Genomic DNA, 22,136 nt, shown 5'->3' on the forward strand with positions numbered 1-22,136 from the left:
TACATTTAAAATTGAATTTTAGTAAGCAACCAACATGAATAAAGATTAAATAAATCCCTCAGGTTGTATAAGCACTGATCATCTAGAAAACTGTTTTGCTATATGGAAATGACCCCAAATCAAGAGATTAAATACCAACGCATTTTCATTTATCAAGAAAGAGGTTGCAGGATTTGTTATGATATCTGTGCTTCATTAACAAAATAGACCAAATGATTGGCAAAGTTATAAATTGTTAATAGAACCCTTTATTACATGACGAGCTTCTTTACTATTCCAACATTTTCCCCGTTAAGCTTGTAAACAGAAGCATCATGACCTAATTGAATTTCATAAAATCTTATATTTACAAACGAATAAGGGAATGAGGGTCAGCAATGTAACTGGTAATATATATCTTCCAGAATAGTAATACGTCTACAGCAGCGCATCAACTCAGCTAATAACGTTATGAATTGCTGCAACAATGTACCATCTTAATCCTACTCCATTGTTTCTCCATAACCAGCAGGCACTAATGAAATGATATTTGATACAAGTTTGCATTCTTCTTTTTAACTTTGAAAATGGGTTTCCGAATCCCTCTCTCTTTCTTAATTTTGTTTCCTTTCATGGTAATTCCCAACACACAACAACAGCTCTTAGCTCTTTAAGAAAATAGTAATATTAACACCAAATTTACTACCTTTCTTTAAGTAACAGTCTGCTTCCTAGTAAATCATCACTCATTCATTCTAATAAAGAACCTTTCCAAACAAGAAAAATGACTAACTGGCTAAACTTAAAAACTTCATGTAATAAACAAGCTGAAATGAAACCTCAAAACTCCCAAAAAAAACATGATATAAGAGGGAGAGAGAGAGAGAGAGGAGGTACCTGGATTTTTAAGGGATCTAAGGAAAATTTGGAGCGAGAAAATAAAAAGGAGGAGTGCTCGGAATCTGGGGAAGTTTGGATCGGCGATTTGGAGGGATACGGAAGGAAGCGAGGAAATGAAAAACAACGGCGATAAATTAGTGGTCCTCGCCAGACGCGCTTGCAAAGGAGTAGGCGTGGAAAACTGGAAATCGTCTACGCTTCATCACGTGAACCCTGCGTGACTATCCTCTAGGTGATGGCGCGTTCCTGGCTTTTGGCTACTTGGAGAGTGCCTATTGCATTTGCACTGCAGCACCACAAGTCCTTTCAATCTTTCTAATTTTTCCATTCATCAGTTTACCGTTTAGATTGAACCTCTTTTATCAAAAACGAAGAGTTTAATAGAAGAAAAGATTGTTTTTAAGGGCTAAGATGATTTTTAAAGATAATTAGTAGTTTAATACTTATAACCATGATTCATTCATGCGCAAAATACCAAAACGGTCAAAATGCTAATTATTAAACCATAAGATTTACAGCTACATAATGAACCGTGTAATTAACGTTTGCAAAGGATGAGACAATTCAAATTACAAATGGTGGAAAATCATGTCACTTTGAATTTATGAACTAACAAAGAGTTTAGAGAAAAGCAGAAGATTTAACAAAATCAGAAGACAAAGGCCAAAGGACACAAAATGTAACCCAATAAGGGTGATAAACAATTTAGTTTTCTCTTTTTTCTGCTGTTTATTTGCATAAGCCAAAATTCAAGTTTCCACTCAAACTGGCAAGTGGCTTGCACTCTTTGTATGACTTGAAAATTTATCCCTATGGAAATCTACTTATCAGCTGATTTTGCCAGCTGCCTAACTCTGCGAGCACAGTCTGCAAAATTTTGTGCCAGAGGAGCACATTTAGTAAGATCAGTAGCATTCTGCTTGTAGCATGCCATCCAAGCATTATTCTCAACCAAACAAGGTATAGGCTTAGGGTCTGGAAGCTTGAACTCCTTTTCATGAAGATCCTTAGCTTTTTGTGTCACTTCCTGTACCATGTTCTCCTCCTGCTTCCTCAACTTTTCTACAACACTCTCACTCTCTTTAACAACAGATCGAATTGCATCTAACTCTGTACTTGCAGGGTAAGGAGGCTGGTTTACAGGCAGAAATAAGGGAGGCGGAACTGGCCATCCTGTGCCTGTAGTGCGTTTCTGTTTTTCAGAATCATCAGATATTTGCTTCTGATCTATCTTCGCTTCTGGCCGTCTAGGCCCTTGTGGCACCCTGGTTTTAGTTTTCTTTGTCCTTCTCTTCAACTTCTCATCATCTTCAGTGAGTCGGTTGATAAGGTTGGTGCTAATCTGGATTGAAAAATCACCCATGCTGCAACCAACCAACCAACCAAAGACAAAACACCTGATAATATCAACAAAGAAAATGCAGTGGATTAGAAACATAGCACAGCAATTCCGATAATGCTACACTTTCCATAAGCAAGTTCTTTCATCAGGACACTAACTCAAAACATTAGTCAACAAAACACACAACTAGTGAGGGCCTAAAATAGCACAGAAACACACATATACTCAGCTAGAGGCCAGAGCATATATAAGTTCGAAAGAACAACATAGAAAGCCAAACAAATTTCATCTATCCCATAACAAAGTACCCAAAAATCCATTCTTCCTCATGGTCGGAATAATATGAAACCTATGAGCGCTCAGGTCACTATAGCGTAATTGCAAACAAATACCGATAACAAAACACGGGCTCTATTCTAGTCAAGAATTTGAAGATTAGAGAGACCATTGACAAGCACATTGTACAATTTGAGACCAGGAAATGCAGGATTCCTATGCCACTCAAATACTCTAACTAATCAAACGCAAGAACATATGACATTCAGACACAACGAAGACAACAAGACCCAAACCTATTTGTAAATTTATCATCCCAATTCATACAATTGCTTGGAAGACAAGACCCAATTCCAAAACTAATTCATTGACCAAATTTACTCTATGATCCTCCCAAATATTCCAAACGAAAAAACATGCAAAAATAAAAGAGAGCAAATACAATAAGGGAAAGATCCAAAATGGAAGAATCATGAAGAGAGGAATAAAACAAGGAACTGTTGATTATTGCCAAACTAAGCCATTAATTCTTACCTGAAACTCGATCTGCGCAAAACCCAACAGATGGAAGAGTGGTTCCGCAGTTTAGGATGGATTGAAAACGGTGCGGTTTGATCCAAAAGTTTTTGGTTATTGCCGGAGATGTGGAAGAAGAGAGACTGAAATCGAGGTTCTTCGTAAACCCTATAACTTAGGAGAGAGAAGGTCCTTTCTTCTGGGCTGGGTTTCTCTTCGTTTGCCTCTTTTCTGATGGTCCATTTGCCTACAGTTGGTCAACATGGGCCTCAATTTTAGCCTCAACTGAAAGCTCAATCCAATCAAAACACCCTCAACTTTAAATCTCGATGCTGCCCAATTTGCGAAAGATGTCCTTCAAAGTTTGAGATCAGTAAATTTTGGGTCAAAATTTATGAATTTTTGTCAATTTATAATTAAATATTTTAATTATAGTAATCAAAGTTAAATATTTTTAATTTTTTATAATTAGGAGTTAAGATGAGAAATGTCTAACCCATATAAAATTCATGCATGATGTGGATGCTGACTTAAAAAGGTGAAATATAAAAAAGTAGTTTTATCATAAAGTCTTTTTTATTAAGTCAAGATGGCTCAAATTATAACATGACGTATAATAGTTTTTCTTTCATGACATATAATAATTAAATATTTAACATAACATATAAGAATTATATTTTTTAATATAACGTATAACAACTAAATCTTTAATATAGTGTATAATAACTACATTTTTCAATATTACATGTAATAACTATATTTTTTAACATAACATATAACAATTAAATTTTAAATATGATATGTAACAATTATATTTTTTAATATGATGTATAACAATTAAATTAATTACATTTTTCAACATGACGTATAATAACTAAATTTTTAATATAATATGTAATAATTACATTTTCAACGCAAGTTTGTGTCGTGTGTGATAGATGCTCCATCCACTTGTTTACTTAACCCTTAATTATAAGAAATTGAAACGTTTGACCTTTAATTAAAAAAGTATTCGAACGTTTAGTTCCAATTTAAACATTTAATCAAAAATTAATAGTCTCTGCCTTCTAATGAAAATTTAATTTAATCGTACTGACACCATCCAATCTTAAGAAAATCGTACTATTTTTTTTATTTATGTATGTAGTAGAATGTTACATAATTCACTCACTTTCTCGACATAAGACTATGAATAAAAAAAATTCTATATAGTTGAACACATTAGCACTTTTTTTATGAGATTATATGTATAAATAGAAATTACATTAATTTAATAGAATATAATGTTACATGGAAGAAGAAATTAAAAAATTAATATAAAACTGAATGAATTTGAATTTGATGGATTTCAAAATCTCATTTGTATCATTGAGATAAGATCTCGATATCACATTTTGAGAATATAAAATGCATTTTAATTATTTTAAAAAAATATTTAAAATTTCATCATCTAAGACCAAATTCAAAGAATGGATAGTGTAGAAGGGCATTCTTGATTCTTTTATGCAAAAAGCATTCAAATTGTCATCGTGGGAAACCCATTTTTTTGTGAGTTAAAAAAAGCATCAAGAATCCATGTGAATCTGTGACCTCAGGGCTCACGCATTGCCATCCTTTATTATCAACGAGGGCAAGACCAATGAGAAAGTCATCATTGCATCCTCAACAATTTTCCTTAGCGCGGTCTCGGATTGAAACATACGTCTTGATGCCTTGTTTGACAACATTCTAGCATTTGTTGCTTTATTTGAGATGCGCCCATCTTCTGAGAATGCTTGGCACTGGGCAGAACCTTTTTCCCACAGAAGCAAAAGTGTCTGCATAAGTATACCAAATCAAGGCCGTGGTGCCCAATACCTTTTGCTTTAGATGGCAAATGCATATCATTGGAGAAAAATGGGACGCATTTCCTACTTATCTTACAAAGTGGACACTCTTTTTCAGTGTTCAAACAAACACTTGAAAAGCTGCAGCATCTTGGAGTAATGTTTAAAGAACATGACTCAATTTGAATTCAAACTTAACCACAAAGTGCCCAAATGATTGAGCATTCCACTTTGCAGCCACAATCTTTTATCTTTGGGAGAGGTCAGGTCAGATCAGGTCAGGTCAGGTCACCGTAGGAGTAATGTGGCTGGAGAATCTTAGGTGTAGGGTCTCCCATCCGTCCACTTCTTTTTGCAGACCTATCCATTCTTCCTTTTTAATTCCTTCGAATATTGTTAATACTTTCCAGGGACCATTTGTCCCTTTCTCTTCTTCAATGGAATTACAAGTCATGGTCAGTGGTTTCTGTTAAGTAATTCCTTACTATATCGTACAAGAAATTTTATACTATGACTGCATTACTAAACTTTTGCTCGGATAATAATATCTTTATGTCAGGAGAATAATCCCAGGAGCTTTTTTTTTTTTTTTTGCTTTAATTTCAATTTGTTATAACTGATATATGAATTACTTGCAAATGTCCAGCTCTGTTCCTTGATGGATAATTGCAAGGAAACATCATCCTTAACTTGTGTCCAAAGAAAAATCATGATTATAGAGCCTCTGTATTATGTGATTAACTAGATAACAAATGCTTGCAAATCACACTTATTTAATTAAATATTGTTTTACATAATATCAAAAGCAGTATATTATTTTAATTGTTTCTTGAGGTCTTCGATCAGTTCATCAGCAGAGAATGTGATCTAAAGCAACTCATTATCAACCTTTTTAGTCTTGATGAATACTTCTGGTTGAATTTAAGGTCTTATCAGAAGTCACAAACTCGTCAATATTTTCAATTGATTAGATTAACTTGTTGCTGATCACCGCAAATCTTCTACATCAAGCTCATGGTGACATAACATCTTGTGGACTTTGTTAATTCAATTATTTTTCCATTGGTGATAGAAATAAAGGTTAAATGTTTTATTTATAATTTATTGGTTTTCAAGAGACAAGGCTATGGCATTCATTCTTCAGCAACGCTAAAAGGACGTTTATATCTGTGATTTTGTCTGCACTCAGCACAATCATAGTGAATTGTTGTACAATGTGACTCAAGCTTTTCCCCAGGAACAATTAACAAAGAATTGTTTTTTAATTCAGGAGGATAATGATAAAAGATTTCATTTCTTCAAATTCTGAAAAATGATTTCATCTCTGCCAAGGCAATGTCAAAGGGACATAATTAAAATATTCGGTTCAATGAAAAACATAAAGAAATTCCATATATATGACCCTTTTGCACCCCCCCCCCTCTCCGCCCTAATAAGTTAATCCTTCCTCAAGAAAGGTATACTATAATTCGCAGTGTTAGGTTAATACAGTGGATTGAATAATAATTGCCTTCAGAAACACATGATTAGAAGCACTAAGAACCGCAGCTAATGGCTATATATCAAGTGAGAGAAACAGCATGATCAAGTTATTGCTTGGAAGTGGCATTAAACTAATCAGCGCTGACAGCCTGCTTAGAACATTTGTTTAATTTCCTGAAGCTCCCATGAATGGTGACAAGGTGTAAAGTACATTCCAAAAAAGCATTAATGGAGAGTGTGCTCAACCAAATTATGTCATCTGCTTAAATTATGGATGCCTAGCGCCACTTGTTGAATGATCCGACCGAATTGCACAAAGATCAAGCTACAATAGTGAGGCAATATCTTACAGCCATTAGCAGGTGGTTGGAACAGTGGTCCTCTTGCTCCAAAAAGCTATTAAATTTTGAGTGATATGGCATTTGCACTTAAAAGAGTTTAACTGTTAAGCGACAGTAGTGCTACTGCTGGTATAAACTAGATTAATGTGCTCTTCTCTTCTTGTACTTGAAAGTTTAACTTAATGATTTCTTTATTTGTTCTTTTCTTGTACTCCATTGTAGAAATAGGATCGGAAAGAAATTCTTGTCAAACTAAATGCTTCTGCCATCAAAATTATAGGACTAAATTAAATTAAGATGGATATACTATATATTTAATTTGGCCGCAAATCATAATCAACGTTGAGGAGATCAGCAGGTAAGCATGAGAGGAAACAACAGAATTTTCTTAAGAAACTTAAATTACAACAAAGTAAGCAATGTTCTTTTACCTTTATTTGCATATAAATATATACAAGAGGTTTCACGGTCACAAAACTCACTAGCACTTTTATCATGCCCATTATGTCCCTGTCTTCCCTTGTTTCTTTGGCTGAATAATAATTGTTTCCCTGTCTTTTACAGAAGATTTACAATATTTGCAAGGCATGCACAAAGAGATATCATATCTTGCGGATATGAGGGTTGGTGTCACTTTTGAATTGGTAGGTGAGAAACCTCTGAAGAAGCGAGGTTTACCTTCGACCTTCCAACAATATTCCCAAATACAGGAAGATAGCATCAACACTGAGGACCTAAAAATTAACTAGACATAAAACTTGGTAACATATGCACCTTAATTTGAAGCTTTAAGTATTGTTGAATTTTTTTACTCAGAACTTCAACTATGGTGCATGATCAAGCTACTGTTTTGTCGCCCATCTCTAACGTGTTCATCGTGTTTAATTCAATGTCGTTGAGGCAGTCGAATCCAAAGTCATGAATACCAAAATCCTGACAGTCTGGCAACCATGCGCAGTCGTCCTCCCAAGATGGCAAGCTTGTGCCATTACAAGCTGTTTCTCCTGCTGGGACACTGTTCCATGAAGCATCAACTAGGGGAGGTTCATCCATCCATAATAAGCTAGTCAATAAAGATTCATCATTGCAAATGCTGTCTAACAAATTGGAATCATCGGTAGTACTAGAGCAATTCTCAGTTGGTGTACTCGAATTATCCTCTGATGAGTTGACGATGCCATCATTTTCTGTAGTATTTTGATTATCTGCAGAATGATCAGCATGGGAAGAACTTTCTTCAGCCTTAGCTTCTTTGTTCAAGGGTTCGTGAGTGACAGGGTCAATTCCCATTTTAAGAAGCTTTTTCTTGATGTGGGTGTTCCAGTGATTCTTGATCTCATTGTCAGTTCTGCCTGGCAATCTGGCTGCAATCTTCGACCACCTGATAAAGAACATTAACCAGCATCAAGTTTAATCCTCAATATGAAGACATCAAAACCCACCAACAAATCAAATTCCAACGACAAACTTCTAAAGTAATAAGTTTATTTTAAAACTCCCTTGCAATGTCAAACACTTGAATTTCAAGCAAGCAAGTAGCTGAAGCAACTACATAAAACAATGTATTCTTTATTTGAGAGCTTGCCGAACTGGATGACAGTGAACAATAAGGAACCAATAAGCTATGAAACCAGAATCGTATTCTTGTTTAACTTTACAAAAACTGACAATCAAAACTAGTAGTAGTTCTTGGGGAAGACTTTTCTGCAACTGCAAACTTTAAAAATTTATCAGTGTGCTCTCGAGAACTATTGGTTTAAATTTCATGATCATTAATTGCAATTGGAAACTTATCATTTCCTTAGCAAAACAAGAAAAATTTTAGATTCTCCCTTTCAAATGCTTTAAGGATAAGGTTTATCTGTGAAAGACATTACATTTTAAAATGCATAACAGCTTCTTCATCAACCTCCATGACCCAAGACAAGAAAACAAGACGATGATATATATATGCAACCTTCTGTCTCAAAACAAAAGCAAATAAACCATAATCTAATGATTATCACTTAAAACTGCTCCAAGCAATCACAAAATGCAGTACAATAAACGCATGATTAACACAGAAAAGAGAGTCTAATTAATGAACCTATTGCCAAGACGGGCATGAAGGTCAATAACCAACTGTTCCTCAGCCTCAGAAAGAAGGCCTCTCTTCAAGTCAGGCCGAAGATAATTAGTCCACCGAAGCCGGCAGCTCTTGCCGCAGCGGCGGAGGCCAGCGAGCTTAGGAACAGCACGCCAGCAACACTGGCCGTTGGTAAGAATGAAGTTGATGAGTTTCTTGTCTTCCTCAGCTGTCCATGGCCCTTTTTTCACACCAAGCTTGTCACAGCAAGGCTGCCTACCCATCACTTAGTCCCACTAAACACAAACTAAGTATCAATAATAACAAGTAATTAGTCTCACCAATTCTCTACCTGTAAAGACCCAAAAGCCCCACACCCACCTTTATATAAAGTCCTTCAGCAGCTTTCAAAGGCTGATATATATAAATACTAAAATAGAGATTATGTAATATATATATATATATATATATTTATATTCTAAGTCATATTTATGTGTGTGTATATATATATATATATAATTTACATTTTACAGAGAGATGAGAGGAGGAGATTCCAGGGTCCACCATTGGTTTACGAAAGCGATGTTGGAACTAAAATGGGGTGTTCTGGTGTGAGTAGACACACAAAAGAGTGAGAGAGGAGAGTGGATTGATGGGTGACCCAAAGACATGGCTACATCTAAGCATTCCAAAAATATTTATCTTCCCATTTTCCTACACAACCCCACTCTCCCTCATTGCACTCTTACTCAACCATTCCATCACCCATTTCGTCATCACCACGTTTACGTGTACCTTAATCGCAGTAGAAATTTTTACAGGCGTTTCTAATGACTAGAGTTTTCAGTTTACTTAAGAGATTATTAGCCTTTTGATATTGGGTGGATTCTGTTTAATGTGACCAAATTATGAAATTAATACTACTGCCCACCTAATCATTTTTTGTGTGAGTTTTTTTTTTTTGCAAAGTGATCCTACTTTTTTTTTCCTAACAAAATACTGATACACATAAAACCACCATTCATTAATCATTATTTCCCTTCCTATCTTATTATACTATAAATTTTTACTGATCATCTCATGTTAGGCACACCTAATTAAAGGTTATAAATAGTAAATAAATAAAGTTTTACAGATGGTGTAATTGTAAAGAGTTAAGATTTTATTAATTTAATATATAGTAATTTTTTGCTAAACCTTACAGAATTTTTAACTCAGATTGGTTAAAAATACAGAATTCCCTTCTTCAAAAGTTTATTGAAATTAGAACTAATTAAAATTTTTTAGATATACTGAATTAGGAATTTGTTCAAACCTCGTAATATTACTTAAAAAGGTTATTTTTGTTTTGAAAATAATACTCTTATCTAATATAAAAAAAAATCATCACATTCACACTGATTATTATGTTGAACATGAAAATGTTCATTTTTTTTTCTTCAAAATATCACCTAGAGTCCCATGTCATAAATGCAGTCTTTCCGTGTCGTTAAATAAATAGTTAGCAATAACCCATATTTTCAAACTTTCCTTTTACTTTTCACATAGAGGGTAGAAAGCAAGTATTCATTTAATGATTTCTAGTCTTGAACCCATACTTCACCTCCGTTGAATGGAGGGAAAACTTCATGATTACTATAAGAAGGACAATTATGTCATGCCGCTCTTTTATCATTTTCATCAAACTCATTCCTCATCAAATGAAGATGTGGTGCGGTTTTCTTTCGTGTTTTGTTAAGTAATACTAAGTTACACTTGGGAAGAAACCCTAGATTTCGACATCCACAGGATGAGTTGCTTCCCTTGTCAAAGCGCAGGAGTCATTAACAAACAACTTGAAAAAAGTCGTTGCTTCCCCCATCTCCGTGTTCTAAGTCATGATTAACAACTTGCTAATTCAACTTTTCTTCTAAGTCCTGCGATGATTAGCAAACCAATGCTTGATAAGAAACAGGGTTAATGACCTGTTAATGCAATCCACAAAGTATTACTCATGTTCCCTTCATTAATTAAGCATCCATATAATTGTTTAAACCCCGAAGTTCTTTGATTAATGATCTATAGGTTTTTTAAAAAATTTAATTATTGATCCCATATGCATAATTGCATTCATATTACATGATTGTCACATGTAAGAATAAAATATTATATGGATTATATGCTAGATTAGCAATTGTATCTGTTTCAAAAACCTTAATTTCTCCTTAAATTTAATCCTCCTGTTTAGTTTGGTTGGATTCTTTTACCCACTGTCCTGGTCAAGCCTTTGCCCATCTTAATAAAACAGAACACAAGCAAAGGTATCTTTGACACGGAGGGTGTATAACTATGTTAACAATTATACGTACCATTATGTCCTGGAAGACACGTATTGCATTTCTAGATTGTTCCATCAAGTTCCATTTATACTAGATTTGCTTATTGGTTAAAGAACTAGATCCTTAGCCCTTGATCGTGGTTCAGATAACCCTCATCGGAGGGTTTAGATTTATTAATATTAGATGACCCAAGTTTGTCATCCTAAATTGGTTTTATTTGTTACAAGTGTCCTGCCTAAGTAATCGCCATGTCAAAGTTTAATTCAACACCATAACTTTATGATGCATGCATTTTCTTGTCGATAATGGCAATTTGTATACACATACTATATAATATATAATAAGATGAGTGGATTGGGTAGTTAATGTTCAAATTTCTTGGTTATTGACTTGTATCTCTTGGCTTAGGTGGTACAGTTCAATGTGGACCCTTTTCCTCTATATCTCAACTTTGGACTTCATTACGTATCCAAGCACAAAACCCCAGCTGCTTTGTAATCTTATGTTCTTATCATATAAATTAATCATTAAATTATAAATTTTTAAATAATTAGTATTTGACACCTACTTCAAAATCTTTGTGAATTTTTTTCAGGCGAAAGGTTTTGTTACTTAATTTAAAAGGAGTCATATGAATTAATCATGTATGATTGTTCAATTAATTAATTTAAATGACATAGTTAAAATATATATACACATCAATTTTTTTTCCTTAAAAAAAATCAATATTCATGACTTTTTGAATATATATATATATATATATATAATAAACTCAAATATTAAAATACGTTATAACCTTAATATGTCAAAACTATTATATTTTAATTATTTGATTATGAAAGGGTGGCCGCATACCGATGTAAAATTCATTCACGAGGACAGCACGTCCGTTTTGCCAATTAGCGTTGAAAAATCAGAGGGAAATTATAGAATGACTTGCAAGGCATGAGAATCAATTTTGTTTTGTTCTTTGTATTAACCTGTATATACTATTATGTGTGTACGTGCATAATCGACACATACTTTCCCTGTAAGGAAAGAAAAAAAGTGATAGGGAACCAAACTTTGCTAAAACGTGTGTGTGAAATATGGCATGCAATGCAAGGTCGTCACCGTTTCACCACCACACATTTGGAGTTTGCTCAGTAATCCCCCAGCATTCGAATCAATTCAACTTCTCTCTCTCTATATATATACTCAACTACGTAAAAGTTCTGGCATCTCGAGAATCCACATCGACACATGGGTCGATAAACCCTAAAAGAAGATATTTTTGCAGGTCATGACTCATCAAAGCTTGCATTTGCATGTGTTTTAGGGATAAGAAAAGCAGTGGTGAAGTCTTGACTTCTAAATCATTAATTTTATTAGGTATAAAGCAGGTGGCAGTTAATACTCAATGAGGTAAGGTAGCTGCGGGTACGGGCATTGCTTGTAGAGTTGGGGCTGTCTGGTTTACGCTCAGCCGTAACTGTAGCAGTTGTAAGTTCATGATCGCTTCAACGACCATAGCTTCAACATGTTCACATTATTACAATAGTTCCTTCCACAACTTTCATTACACATTCTCTGCTTTCTTTTTTTTCTTCTTATATACATATACTTGTTATGTATTCATTGCATGATGGTGAAGTTTCTCCTTTATTAAATGATTTTTTGTTCCTTTCACAGTTTCCACTAGCAATTAAGTGGGAACATGTGAATCAAGACGATGTACAAAAAAGAGACAAAAAAGAAAGAAAAAAAATTCACTAATTCGCATATGAATTATACATAATTAAGTCCACCTGAAGACAAGCTGTTTCAGAGGTGATTTAAGTTCAAATGATGAGTTCATCATATTCAATTAATTTATCATTAGAATTTTGAAATGCAATTTTTAATATCAATGTCGACGAATATATGTAAAGATTAATTAATTCGAAAGATAAAATATAAAGTCTAGATCGATTTCATTATTCCAACTCTCTAGTGGCTTCAAGTCTAGATCTTTCTTTATTTGAAGTAACAATTTAAGAATTAGTTTTAGAGCACTTGTTAGTCAAATCTTTAAATTTAACCTAAATTTACATGTGGCGTCAAACAATGTAAACATCAAAAGTACATGCGCATCATTATGACATGAAAGTCCATAAGGCACACCTTAAAGTGACTAATGAACTACCAAATGGGTATTCAAAAACGTTGTGATTACTATTCTCTACAGAAAAAATGATGTTAATAATCATTGTGATGAAAGAAAATCAATTTTTTTAACTTCAATAAAGTTGTCTAATTACATGGTTTATGAGTAATGCAGTCGTCATTAAGAAAAGAATTAAGCAAAAAATAATCTAAAAGCAAGAACAATTACTAGCCGAATAGGGAATACTGGCAATTTAATATTCCAAAAAGGTCCAAAGAAAGGGAAAAACGATATTAATCTCAGCTCAACTTTATGGACAAATGAGGAGGGAATTGGTCAAAAATTATATAAGTTGGGCTTTCGATTAAGGGTCAGACTAAATCTTTAGGAGTTGAAACTCCCCCACAATTAGTGGTGTAATGACAAGACATTCCAAAGATAGAATTTCTTGATTGATCTAATGTAGCTTCAACACTGTCCCTTTTTGTGGTACAAGACACATTGACAGGTCGAATGAATGTCTAAGAAAGATAGAGTTTGGTAGGGGAAAAATGGGGGAGATTTTGAAAAGTGTTGAAGAAATTATACTTTTGCTTACTATTTTCTAGCTTGGTCTTGTAACTTTCTCCTCCAATGAATGAAAGTTTTGGTTTATAATCAAAGGAGTGGTAGGTTATAGTAACTGGTGGGTGAGCTTGGGTAGCTAACTTGTTGAATGTGATTGGGTGGAAGCATGCAAAATGAACGAGTACCACACCCATCTCGCAAGGCATTGCAAAGAGGATTGGTGACTGGCGGGTTTACCTCCTGATGGGTGATGGGTCGTTTTCCTTCTCCGGCCTAATTGAGAATGTGAGTCAAATAAAAGGAAAAAAAGGCTTGTAACAGTTTTGCCAGTCGAGACTCAAAGAGTCAGGACTATGGGCGTTGGATTTGGATTTGCTGACCGACATTATTTCAACTGCAGGGTGGTGAATGGTGACTGAGGGCTTGCTTTGCTGCAGTACTACGGAACGGTACGTCTGAACCCCTGTCCTGTGTCTGTTGTTCACCTATTTCACAGGAGCCTGGGTTAAAGTTAATTTTGCAAGACAGGAAAATGTGGGACGAACAAAAGGCAGTGAGGAATTCTTGTCACACTGCTCCAGTACTACACAAAGGAGAGAAACTAATGATTAGAATTTGCTTCTTCTCGATGCAAGCAGAATTAATCCAGGGGGGTGAGGCAGATCATATATGACCAAGTTCCAATGAAAGATGGCGTATGGACTATTTATCTCCTATTCGTAATTAATTTCAACCAAGGAGAGAAACTATCAATGTTGAGAGTGTACAAAGAAAGTAAAATCTTTCCAGTAATATCCATTTTTTTTTTTGAAAGTCTTTCCAGTAATATCTTATTAGAAGAAACATAAAAATAGCAAAAACAGAGAGTGCTTTCACCAGGAAACAGGATATAAAAGTCAAAAAGGAATAGTATGCTTTTATTTCATCTCACCATAACTTAAAGAATATTCACCATTTTCTTTACAAAAAAAAATGAAAAAAGAAAAACCAATTGAAGGGTCAACAAAATATATAGTTATGCATAAATAAAAGAAAGATAAAGCAACACAGATAACTTGCTAAAAACCTTACATTTGTTCTCCAATGGGGTCACCTTTAAAACCCAATATCCATTTATATTGGTGACGTCCATTAATGTTGATTTACATCCACTAAGCAAGGTTGTCGGCATTGCAAGTGTTGCTTAAAAAGGAATTTTTTTTGAAAATTCAACACATTTTCTCCATTTTCTCCCTGTCCGTCTCTTTCACAAAGCAGTCTTTGATTGAAATTCAACACCGGTCACGAGAGCAAGTTTTATATTTCTAAATACTGAAAAAAGAAATAAGAAAAATGAAAAAAAAAAATACCAACCCTCCATCCTGAAATGGTACTTTTGTGAAATGACCAAAAAATGTTAAGCCTATGAAGGCACGAGGCCTAGAAAACCACGAACTGTTACATATGAAAGAAGGGCAATCTAAACTGAATGGCCTTCCAACATCAAATTTTGAGGAAGATGGGCGGAGCCTCCTTTACATTTGGGGGGAAATTTTTAAGAATTTTTTTATATTATATAAAAATTTTAAAATTTTATCTATATATATATTTTAACTACTTCTGTAAAATAATTTTTATTTAATAATTAATAGAAATAAAAAATAACACAATGATTTCACATGCCCCAGTTTTAAAGTTTTTTTAAATTTATATTATTATTATTATTATTATTTTATTTATTTATATATTTTAAATTTTTATAATTTTTACTAATTATCAATCATTTCTTTATTATATCATATGTGATTCTAACTTTTACTTTCTATATTCTTTTTTTTCTATTATATGAATTTTATTTTTATAATTTTAATATTTAAAACTTAATAAATTATTATATAATTTTTAAATATAAATTGTAGTTGTTTAAAATTCTATTAACGTATTATTTTTTTTATTAATCCAGATTATGAAAAAAAAATATCTTGAATATATTTTTTATATGTTTTATATTTTATATTTAATTAAAAAAATTATCTTAAATATATAACCATTAAACAATCTTAATCATATAAGAAGAAAGTATCAATCCTATATATTATATTTACTTATTTATGCTTTATGTATTATAGTTTTATATTTCATATGACAAGTTTAAATAAAAATAAAATAAAAATATTAAAATTAACTGCATTAAATTTTTCTAAATATGATTAAAATATAAATAAATTGAAAACAATCAACAATTTTTTTTTTAAATACAAATCATCTAAATAATCTTCTTACACTTAAACCATGAAGCCTCAATATTTTAATTCCTCAATAAAAACAATATGAATCAAAACTTCCAAAACTCAATTTTCAAAAAATAAATATTTTGCAATACATAATTATTAATTAATAAATTTATATTCAAAAAATAGGATCAAACCCAAATTTCAAACTAACTATTGCAAATATTTTTTTATTTATATAATTATTTTTTATTATCAATCATTTTATTGTTGATTAAATTCAATATATTATTTTTTAAAATTTTAATTTTAATTTTTTTTTATTTTTAATCCCTTAATAAAAATTGATTAACTCGCCACCGATGACGAAGGAATCTTTCGGAATAAAAGTGTTGTGTCTGACAAGGATATGTTTGTAACCCAAGTTATCAAGGCCTAAAAATGTTGAAAAATATGTCCTTCCAATTCATCAACAAAATCCTCCAACCTATTAAAACGAATTCCCAACACAACAATCCTGCCAATCTTGTAAAACAAAACATCATCTCCTTCAAATACAACAGGAGTATTTCCCAAATATGACATCAATTTGAAAAACTATTTTACTTGGGTCCAGCAAATTTGCTCATCATCTTTGCAATTACCGGAGCCACCTTGGGATTTGCTTGATGCTTTGCAAGATTAGCAGGGTTCTTCATCACTGCAAAACCATTGAAAAGAACACATAAGCCCCCATTATACAAGCATAAAACTCTCAGAGGCACTTGTGTAAGAAATTCTGATGTGTTGATGACCATAAATGTCCTGAGAAAATAGGATTCGATTTCTAATGCCTGTTGCATCATACATACACTTAAAGAACCCATACAAAAGAGTACACAGCAAGATTAACTAGATAATGCCACATTTGAATGGATAGAAAGTGTGCAAGGAATATATGCCTTTTCAAACACTCTTAAGGCAAAGTCAGTCTAAGCATACAAATCAGCAAAAAGATTAGTCACCTAAGAAAATGATAAAGAATGTCAAGTTTCCATGCAGAATAGAACATGAAGTCATTTAATACATCCAACCATGATGATGAATCATTCACACCTAGAGATAGCACATATAAGGATAAATGAATATTATGCAAGTCACCAAAAGCATTAGAGAACATCAAAGCTAAAAAATACGACTGAAACTACAGCACCATTGAAAACATTTTCCTGAATGAGGTTCCAGAGACCAACTATTTGCTAAATTACAAGGAATTTTCCCCAAAAAAATATGTTTAAGATATATAAAACTCACTATCAATTTTTAAATAGACTAACCACGATGTCCAACATTCTAAAATATATGGTCATGCGTCTGTAAGGTTATACAGAATTATTGCACTATAGCACATACAATACTGTAAATCTACAAAGAACACTAATATTCATTTCAATAAAGCCTCAGCCAAAAAATTTGGGGTCCCCTATAAGAGTCCTGTTCTGCACTGTATCCTACTAGAATCAGGCATTTGCTGAACCCTATACCAACACATATCAATACCCAAGGCCAGCTAAAAAATGCTCCTAAGTTCTCTTCAGCAAGCATAGTAAACATAGTCCTAGTTCATTGAAAGCGACTAGGGTTAAAAAAACTTAAAGAATGAAAGGAAAGATTACTCCACAAGCTGCAAGTCTAGGTGAGGAAAGCAGTATAAAGGTGTCAAGTAGGAGAAAAGAAATAAAACATAGGAAAGCCAAAAGGCTACCATCTTGGAGAGCAGCCATGACTTCTGGATCACTAAATGCCGCCATCAATTCAGGGTCCTGATCAAAAAATCAAAAAACAGAAACCACATCAAAAACACAAGTTTCCAAAATCGCAATTCACCTATTCCAAGTATCTAGTATGCAACATAAAAGTCGAAACAAACAGTTTTCTTGACATTTCAGCCTAAAACAATGTGAAAAAAAATTTTCAATTGCATCTAGATAAAAAACCAAAAAAGGCTGATTGCTTTAATTTTAAAAAAAAAAAAGCCCGTTCAATCATACTTACATTCAATATTTTGCTAAAATCAACATTTCCAGGCATCCCACCTGGCATGCTACCAGGGAAACCTCCAGGCATCCCTCCAGGCATTCCTCCTGGAAAACCTCCAGGCATACCACCTGGAAACCCACCAGGCATCCCCCCAGGTTTTCTACTGGAGGATGATTGCTCCTGGTTCTTAGCCTTCTCATATGCAGCCTTGAGCACAATATACAGTGTAATTAGTCAAAGAAAACAATCGTAAGGTATCTTTGTCAGAAGATGAATAAGTGCTAAATTACCTGAGCTTCAGCACGACGATGTTGTCTCTCGCGCTCAACCTTTCTGTCCTCTCTCTCTTTGTGCAATCTATCATACTTCCTACGGTGTTCCTCAATTCGTTGTGCATTGGGTTCAACCTATTTAAGCGAAGAATTGATGTGAGAAACCAAAGCAGGTCTTATAGCCAACAACAACAGTCCTGTCTCTCATATTTAGTAATGCTGATACAGCCCCAAACCAAAAATATTGGTGGCACAGTATAACACTTCATTTCTATGTCAGAAGATGCATCTTAAGCCTAGCTGTTATTTTGGGAAAGGCTCAGTGAACCTAAATCCTAATACATCACATTTTGAGTAGACCACTCAATTAGAAAGGAATAGAGCTTGAGTGAGTCAGGTCAACTACGCAAGCCTATTGAATAGATGTTCACTTTTTTCAGAAATGATAAACAGGGAGAAATTATCTGATAAGCTTCCAACACCAGAGATCTACTGATTAACCAAAATCCTTCTAAATTATTCTCAAAACCTCATCTCTCTATTTGTTCTGATTTTAAATCTCATCTTCTGAGAATTATGATGCATGGACTAAACCATCCAAAGAAAGGACAGACAAGAGCAAACCTTCTTAAGCACATTGTTTATTTCCTCATCATAATCCAACTTCGATGCCACGTGCAGATCCTTTGCAGCATCTTCCCATTGACCAAGCATTGCTCGTGCAATGCCACGAGACTTGTAGCCCTTAGCAGAATCTGGGTTAATCTATAAGATAAGAATGAGGGAATATGTAAAATATTTCCTTCTCAGCAACCACACCATTGTTTCCAGAAAAACCCTAAAACATGTGGAAACAAATATGGAACACAATATTGCTGAGCATAAATTCCTTAAATATATTGCTTGAATCAAACAATAATCCCAGATAGACAGTTACCATTTATGCATTTTATCATACAAGCAAGTGCAAAACCACATTTAAACCAACGCAAAGAACAACATATATACGAACCTCCAAAGCTGCATTGGCATCTCGAATAGCAGCATTGGGCTTTTTCATCTTGATGTAAACACTAGCTGAAACCAAAAATCATGACAAAGCAACCAAACCATTTTAAAAATATAAGAATCTGTCTCAAAAGATTCAAATCAAATAAAGCATATTACTGGATAAAAGGCAAAAACTAACCTCTTGTGGCATACATAATTGCTGATGTTGGATTCAGCAAAATTGCCTCAGTCAGGCTATCAATAGCTTCCTCTAACTTCCCTGCATTATACTGATTCATCAAATACAAATTCAAACAAAAATAGACAAATGAATATTAAATACTGATTTATTTACCTTCACAAATGGCATCCATGGCTTTGGCTTTAGCCGATTGCGAAGCATCGCGGTTCTCATCCGTGACCTCCACCGAAGGGTCTCCCATCTACAGAAACCAAAAATATAAAACACGAACACAATTAATTTAAAACAATCCCGAAAAAAAATGGAACATAAATTCATTGCTAAATTAGCTGATACCTTTTGTGGAGGATCATTATCAGGCTCAACCGTATCGCCTTCGAGCTCGATATCCGATTCTACAATCTCATCTTCCTCTTCTTCCTCTTCTACATTTAATTTCTCTCCTTCATCCGCCATTTCATCGTCACTTCCCTCCACCACAAAACTTTTCTGAAAATCAAAATCCTCGGTTGGATTACAAAATTAGAAACAAAAGAAGGAGAATAATGTAAGAGTTTGATTAGTGCTGAAGCAGTTACTGATTTGGAGTCGCTGGCTCCATGGCTGTAAGCAGAGGAAGGGAGCTTAGCCCCGAGACTGAAAAACGAAGACGTTTTTATTTATTAGCAAGTACAGATGAGAGTGAGACATGGAGCGAGTAGAGTAGAGAGTGATGGAATGTTTCAAATTACCTTTCGAGATAGTCGCGGAAGAAGGAGAGGGAAGGATCGCCGAGAATGGAAGGGTTGGATTTGCACTGGATCGATGAACTTCTTCAGCTCGTTCAATTTCGCCGCGTCCATTTTGTGGGTCGGGTTTTTTCGGAGATTGCTTTGTGAGGTTTTCAGGGGCTTTGAGGTTTTTCAATTTTTCCTTTACATGAAAGAAAAATAAAAAAAAAAATAATAATGGTGGTGATGATGAGACTCGGTCCTTCTAGTATCTTCTACAGGATAGGAATCACCTTTGAATTAAAAATTTGGTCCAATCATATTAAAATGCCGAGTGCTCTTATTCTTGTTTGGCTCCGATGTCGGCTGATTATTGTTAGGAGTTTATATTTGATTAATTAAATGTTATAAATATAATTATTATTTTATTAAAAGAATTAAAAATATTCATTTTAAAAATAATTTGGATTTTAAATTTTTACATATTTATAATCCGATATAAATAATAATGAATAATAATATTTCAAATATATAAATCTTAATTTTAATCCTTACTTTAATGTAGCAGGCAATTTAGATTTTTAGAGTAGTGTGATTATTTCATGCTGTTGGGGTAACGGGCAAAGGCCCAATCATAATAGAAAAGTAGTTATTGATCAATGCCCTCAACTATTGGAAAATGCGAGTTTTGATTGTTGCTTCCATGTCGAGAGGGTGAGTATGTTGACCGAAGCCCATTACGCATTAGCCTCTTAATTCCCCCGACAGAAGCTGCTGCGTGAATGAAAATATGTTCTGTGCACTGAGCATATTCAATAACTCAAGCTCAATACGTTCCCCTCATCTTAGACCTTACAAGTCAGGAGCACCTTATTTATGCTGAAGAATACCATGAAGCAACAAAAAGACTGAGATCAATGAAACTTTCACAATCGACTTTTCAGGTTTAAACAAAGAGAGAGATATGGAAAGATAAGGCACGAAAGCACAATGAAGATGTAGTTTTCAACTTTTGAGAACAAAATGATGAACTCAAATGCTGACATAAATGCGACTGAATAATAATAATAATAATACCAACAACAAAGATCAATGATAGCAACACTGACCGACCAAGTATAGTATCAGGCAAGAAAAATACAAGTAAACAATGAAATCTCTAGATATGGAAACTCGGATGCCTAAGCTCTGAATGATCTCTGTGTTATTTACTCTGAAAAACCCATCCGCTCATCAAGATTCCAAAGGAATATGTCCCTTAATACAGCGCTACAGCGGCCAAAGATAAGAGTAAGATGGTAATTCCAGTGAATGCTATCCTGTCAGCACCTCCACTATCACCTCCGGATTGACCTGTAAAATTCAGGAGCAAAACATTAAGGTCCAAGTCGTAGGGAAACTCATGCTAATTATAAACTGATAGTTTTTGCTGATTCATGATTCAGATTAGTGAACTTATTAGTGTTAAGATAATTGTATACATTATCTAGCTAGAATTATAATATAATCCTATTATTACCAAAACAGCAGCCATGAGCCTTCAGTCTAGCAGTTCAAAAGATTGAAAAGAAGGCAAGAAATAACAATGAAGACTAGAACTATATACAGCAAGCACTTCTGCCTCAAACTCAGCACTTGACCTCCTCCAATGCATAAGCAAAGTACAAAAATGTTGGGTCAACAGCACCATCCTTGTAGTAAGCAAACACCAAACACCAAACAGCCATCGTCATGCATCCTCCCTCCCACGAAATATTCAAGGTCCTTGAGCTTTGAAAGCAAAAACTTGGTTGCTCCCTCAATGTGTTTCTTAAAGGTTTCACCCTTCTCTCCTTCCAACTTGGGTGTCATTCTTGATAAGCCTCTTCATGTATGTGACAAACTACCCCTTGTAGAAAGGAGGTTGCTCCTGTAGTCTAAAGTGTCAACGATGTTGACAACAGCTTGGTCCAACACCCTCATCCTGCTCTTCACCTTCAGCAGAAGGATTGGCACC

General features: G+C 34.1%; 4 protein-coding genes and 1 pseudogene across 4 annotated transcripts in view; all 5 read right to left on the reverse strand.

Moving 5' to 3' along the window:
* Positions 1-1,499: 1,499 nt before the first annotated feature.
* LOC110420392 (copper ion binding protein) lies at positions 1,500-3,166 on the reverse strand. The gene is made up of 2 exons (XM_021433685.2): positions 3,032-3,166; positions 1,500-2,276 (listed from the first exon to the last, which is right to left on the reverse strand). Exon 2 carries the CDS (start codon positions 2,240-2,242, stop codon positions 1,700-1,702), a length of 543 nt encoding a protein of 180 aa, XP_021289360.1. The 5' UTR covers positions 2,243-2,276; positions 3,032-3,166; the 3' UTR covers positions 1,500-1,699.
* Positions 3,167-7,075: 3,909 nt separating this feature from the next.
* LOC110410350 (MYB-like transcription factor ODO1) lies at positions 7,076-9,106 on the reverse strand. Its single transcript, XM_089784800.1, has 2 exons — positions 8,749-9,106; positions 7,076-8,043 (listed from the first exon to the last, which is right to left on the reverse strand). The coding sequence occupies exons 1-2, from the start codon at positions 9,009-9,011 to the stop codon at positions 7,500-7,502; spliced, it is 807 nt and encodes a 268-aa protein (XP_089640926.1). The 5' UTR covers positions 9,012-9,106; the 3' UTR covers positions 7,076-7,499.
* Positions 9,107-16,389: 7,283 nt separating this feature from the next.
* Positions 16,390-20,365, reverse strand: HIP1 (HSP70-interacting protein 1). Its single transcript, XM_021422310.2, has 11 exons — positions 20,162-20,365; positions 20,009-20,066; positions 19,767-19,919; positions 19,584-19,671; positions 19,428-19,508; positions 19,251-19,315; positions 18,863-19,003; positions 18,257-18,373; positions 17,982-18,173; positions 17,692-17,749; positions 16,390-16,647 (listed from the first exon to the last, which is right to left on the reverse strand). Exons 3-11 carry the CDS (start codon positions 19,884-19,886, stop codon positions 16,550-16,552), a joined length of 960 nt encoding a protein of 319 aa, XP_021277985.2. The 5' UTR covers positions 19,887-19,919; positions 20,009-20,066; positions 20,162-20,365; the 3' UTR covers positions 16,390-16,549.
* A 684-nt stretch (positions 20,366-21,049) lies between these two features.
* LOC110423832 (non-specific lipid transfer protein GPI-anchored 7-like) overlaps positions 21,050-22,136 on the reverse strand; it is a 2,931-nt gene continuing 1,844 nt past the window's right edge. The window contains exon 3 of the mRNA XM_021438232.2: positions 21,050-21,493. Coding sequence (XP_021293907.1) covers positions 21,399-21,493 — 95 coding nt within the window. The 3' untranslated portion in view covers positions 21,050-21,398. The remainder of the gene's footprint in view (positions 21,494-22,136) is intronic.
* The window catches only part of LOC149527703 (translationally-controlled tumor protein homolog pseudogene), a 1,778-nt pseudogene continuing 1,141 nt past the window's right edge, over positions 21,500-22,136 (reverse strand).

The sequence above is a fragment of the Theobroma umbraticum genome, unplaced genomic scaffold (genome assembly GCF_002168275.2).
Source record: "Theobroma umbraticum cultivar Fairchild unplaced genomic scaffold, ASM216827v3 scaffold_30.0, whole genome shotgun sequence".
Taxonomy (NCBI): Eukaryota; Viridiplantae; Streptophyta; class Magnoliopsida; order Malvales; family Malvaceae; genus Theobroma; species Theobroma umbraticum.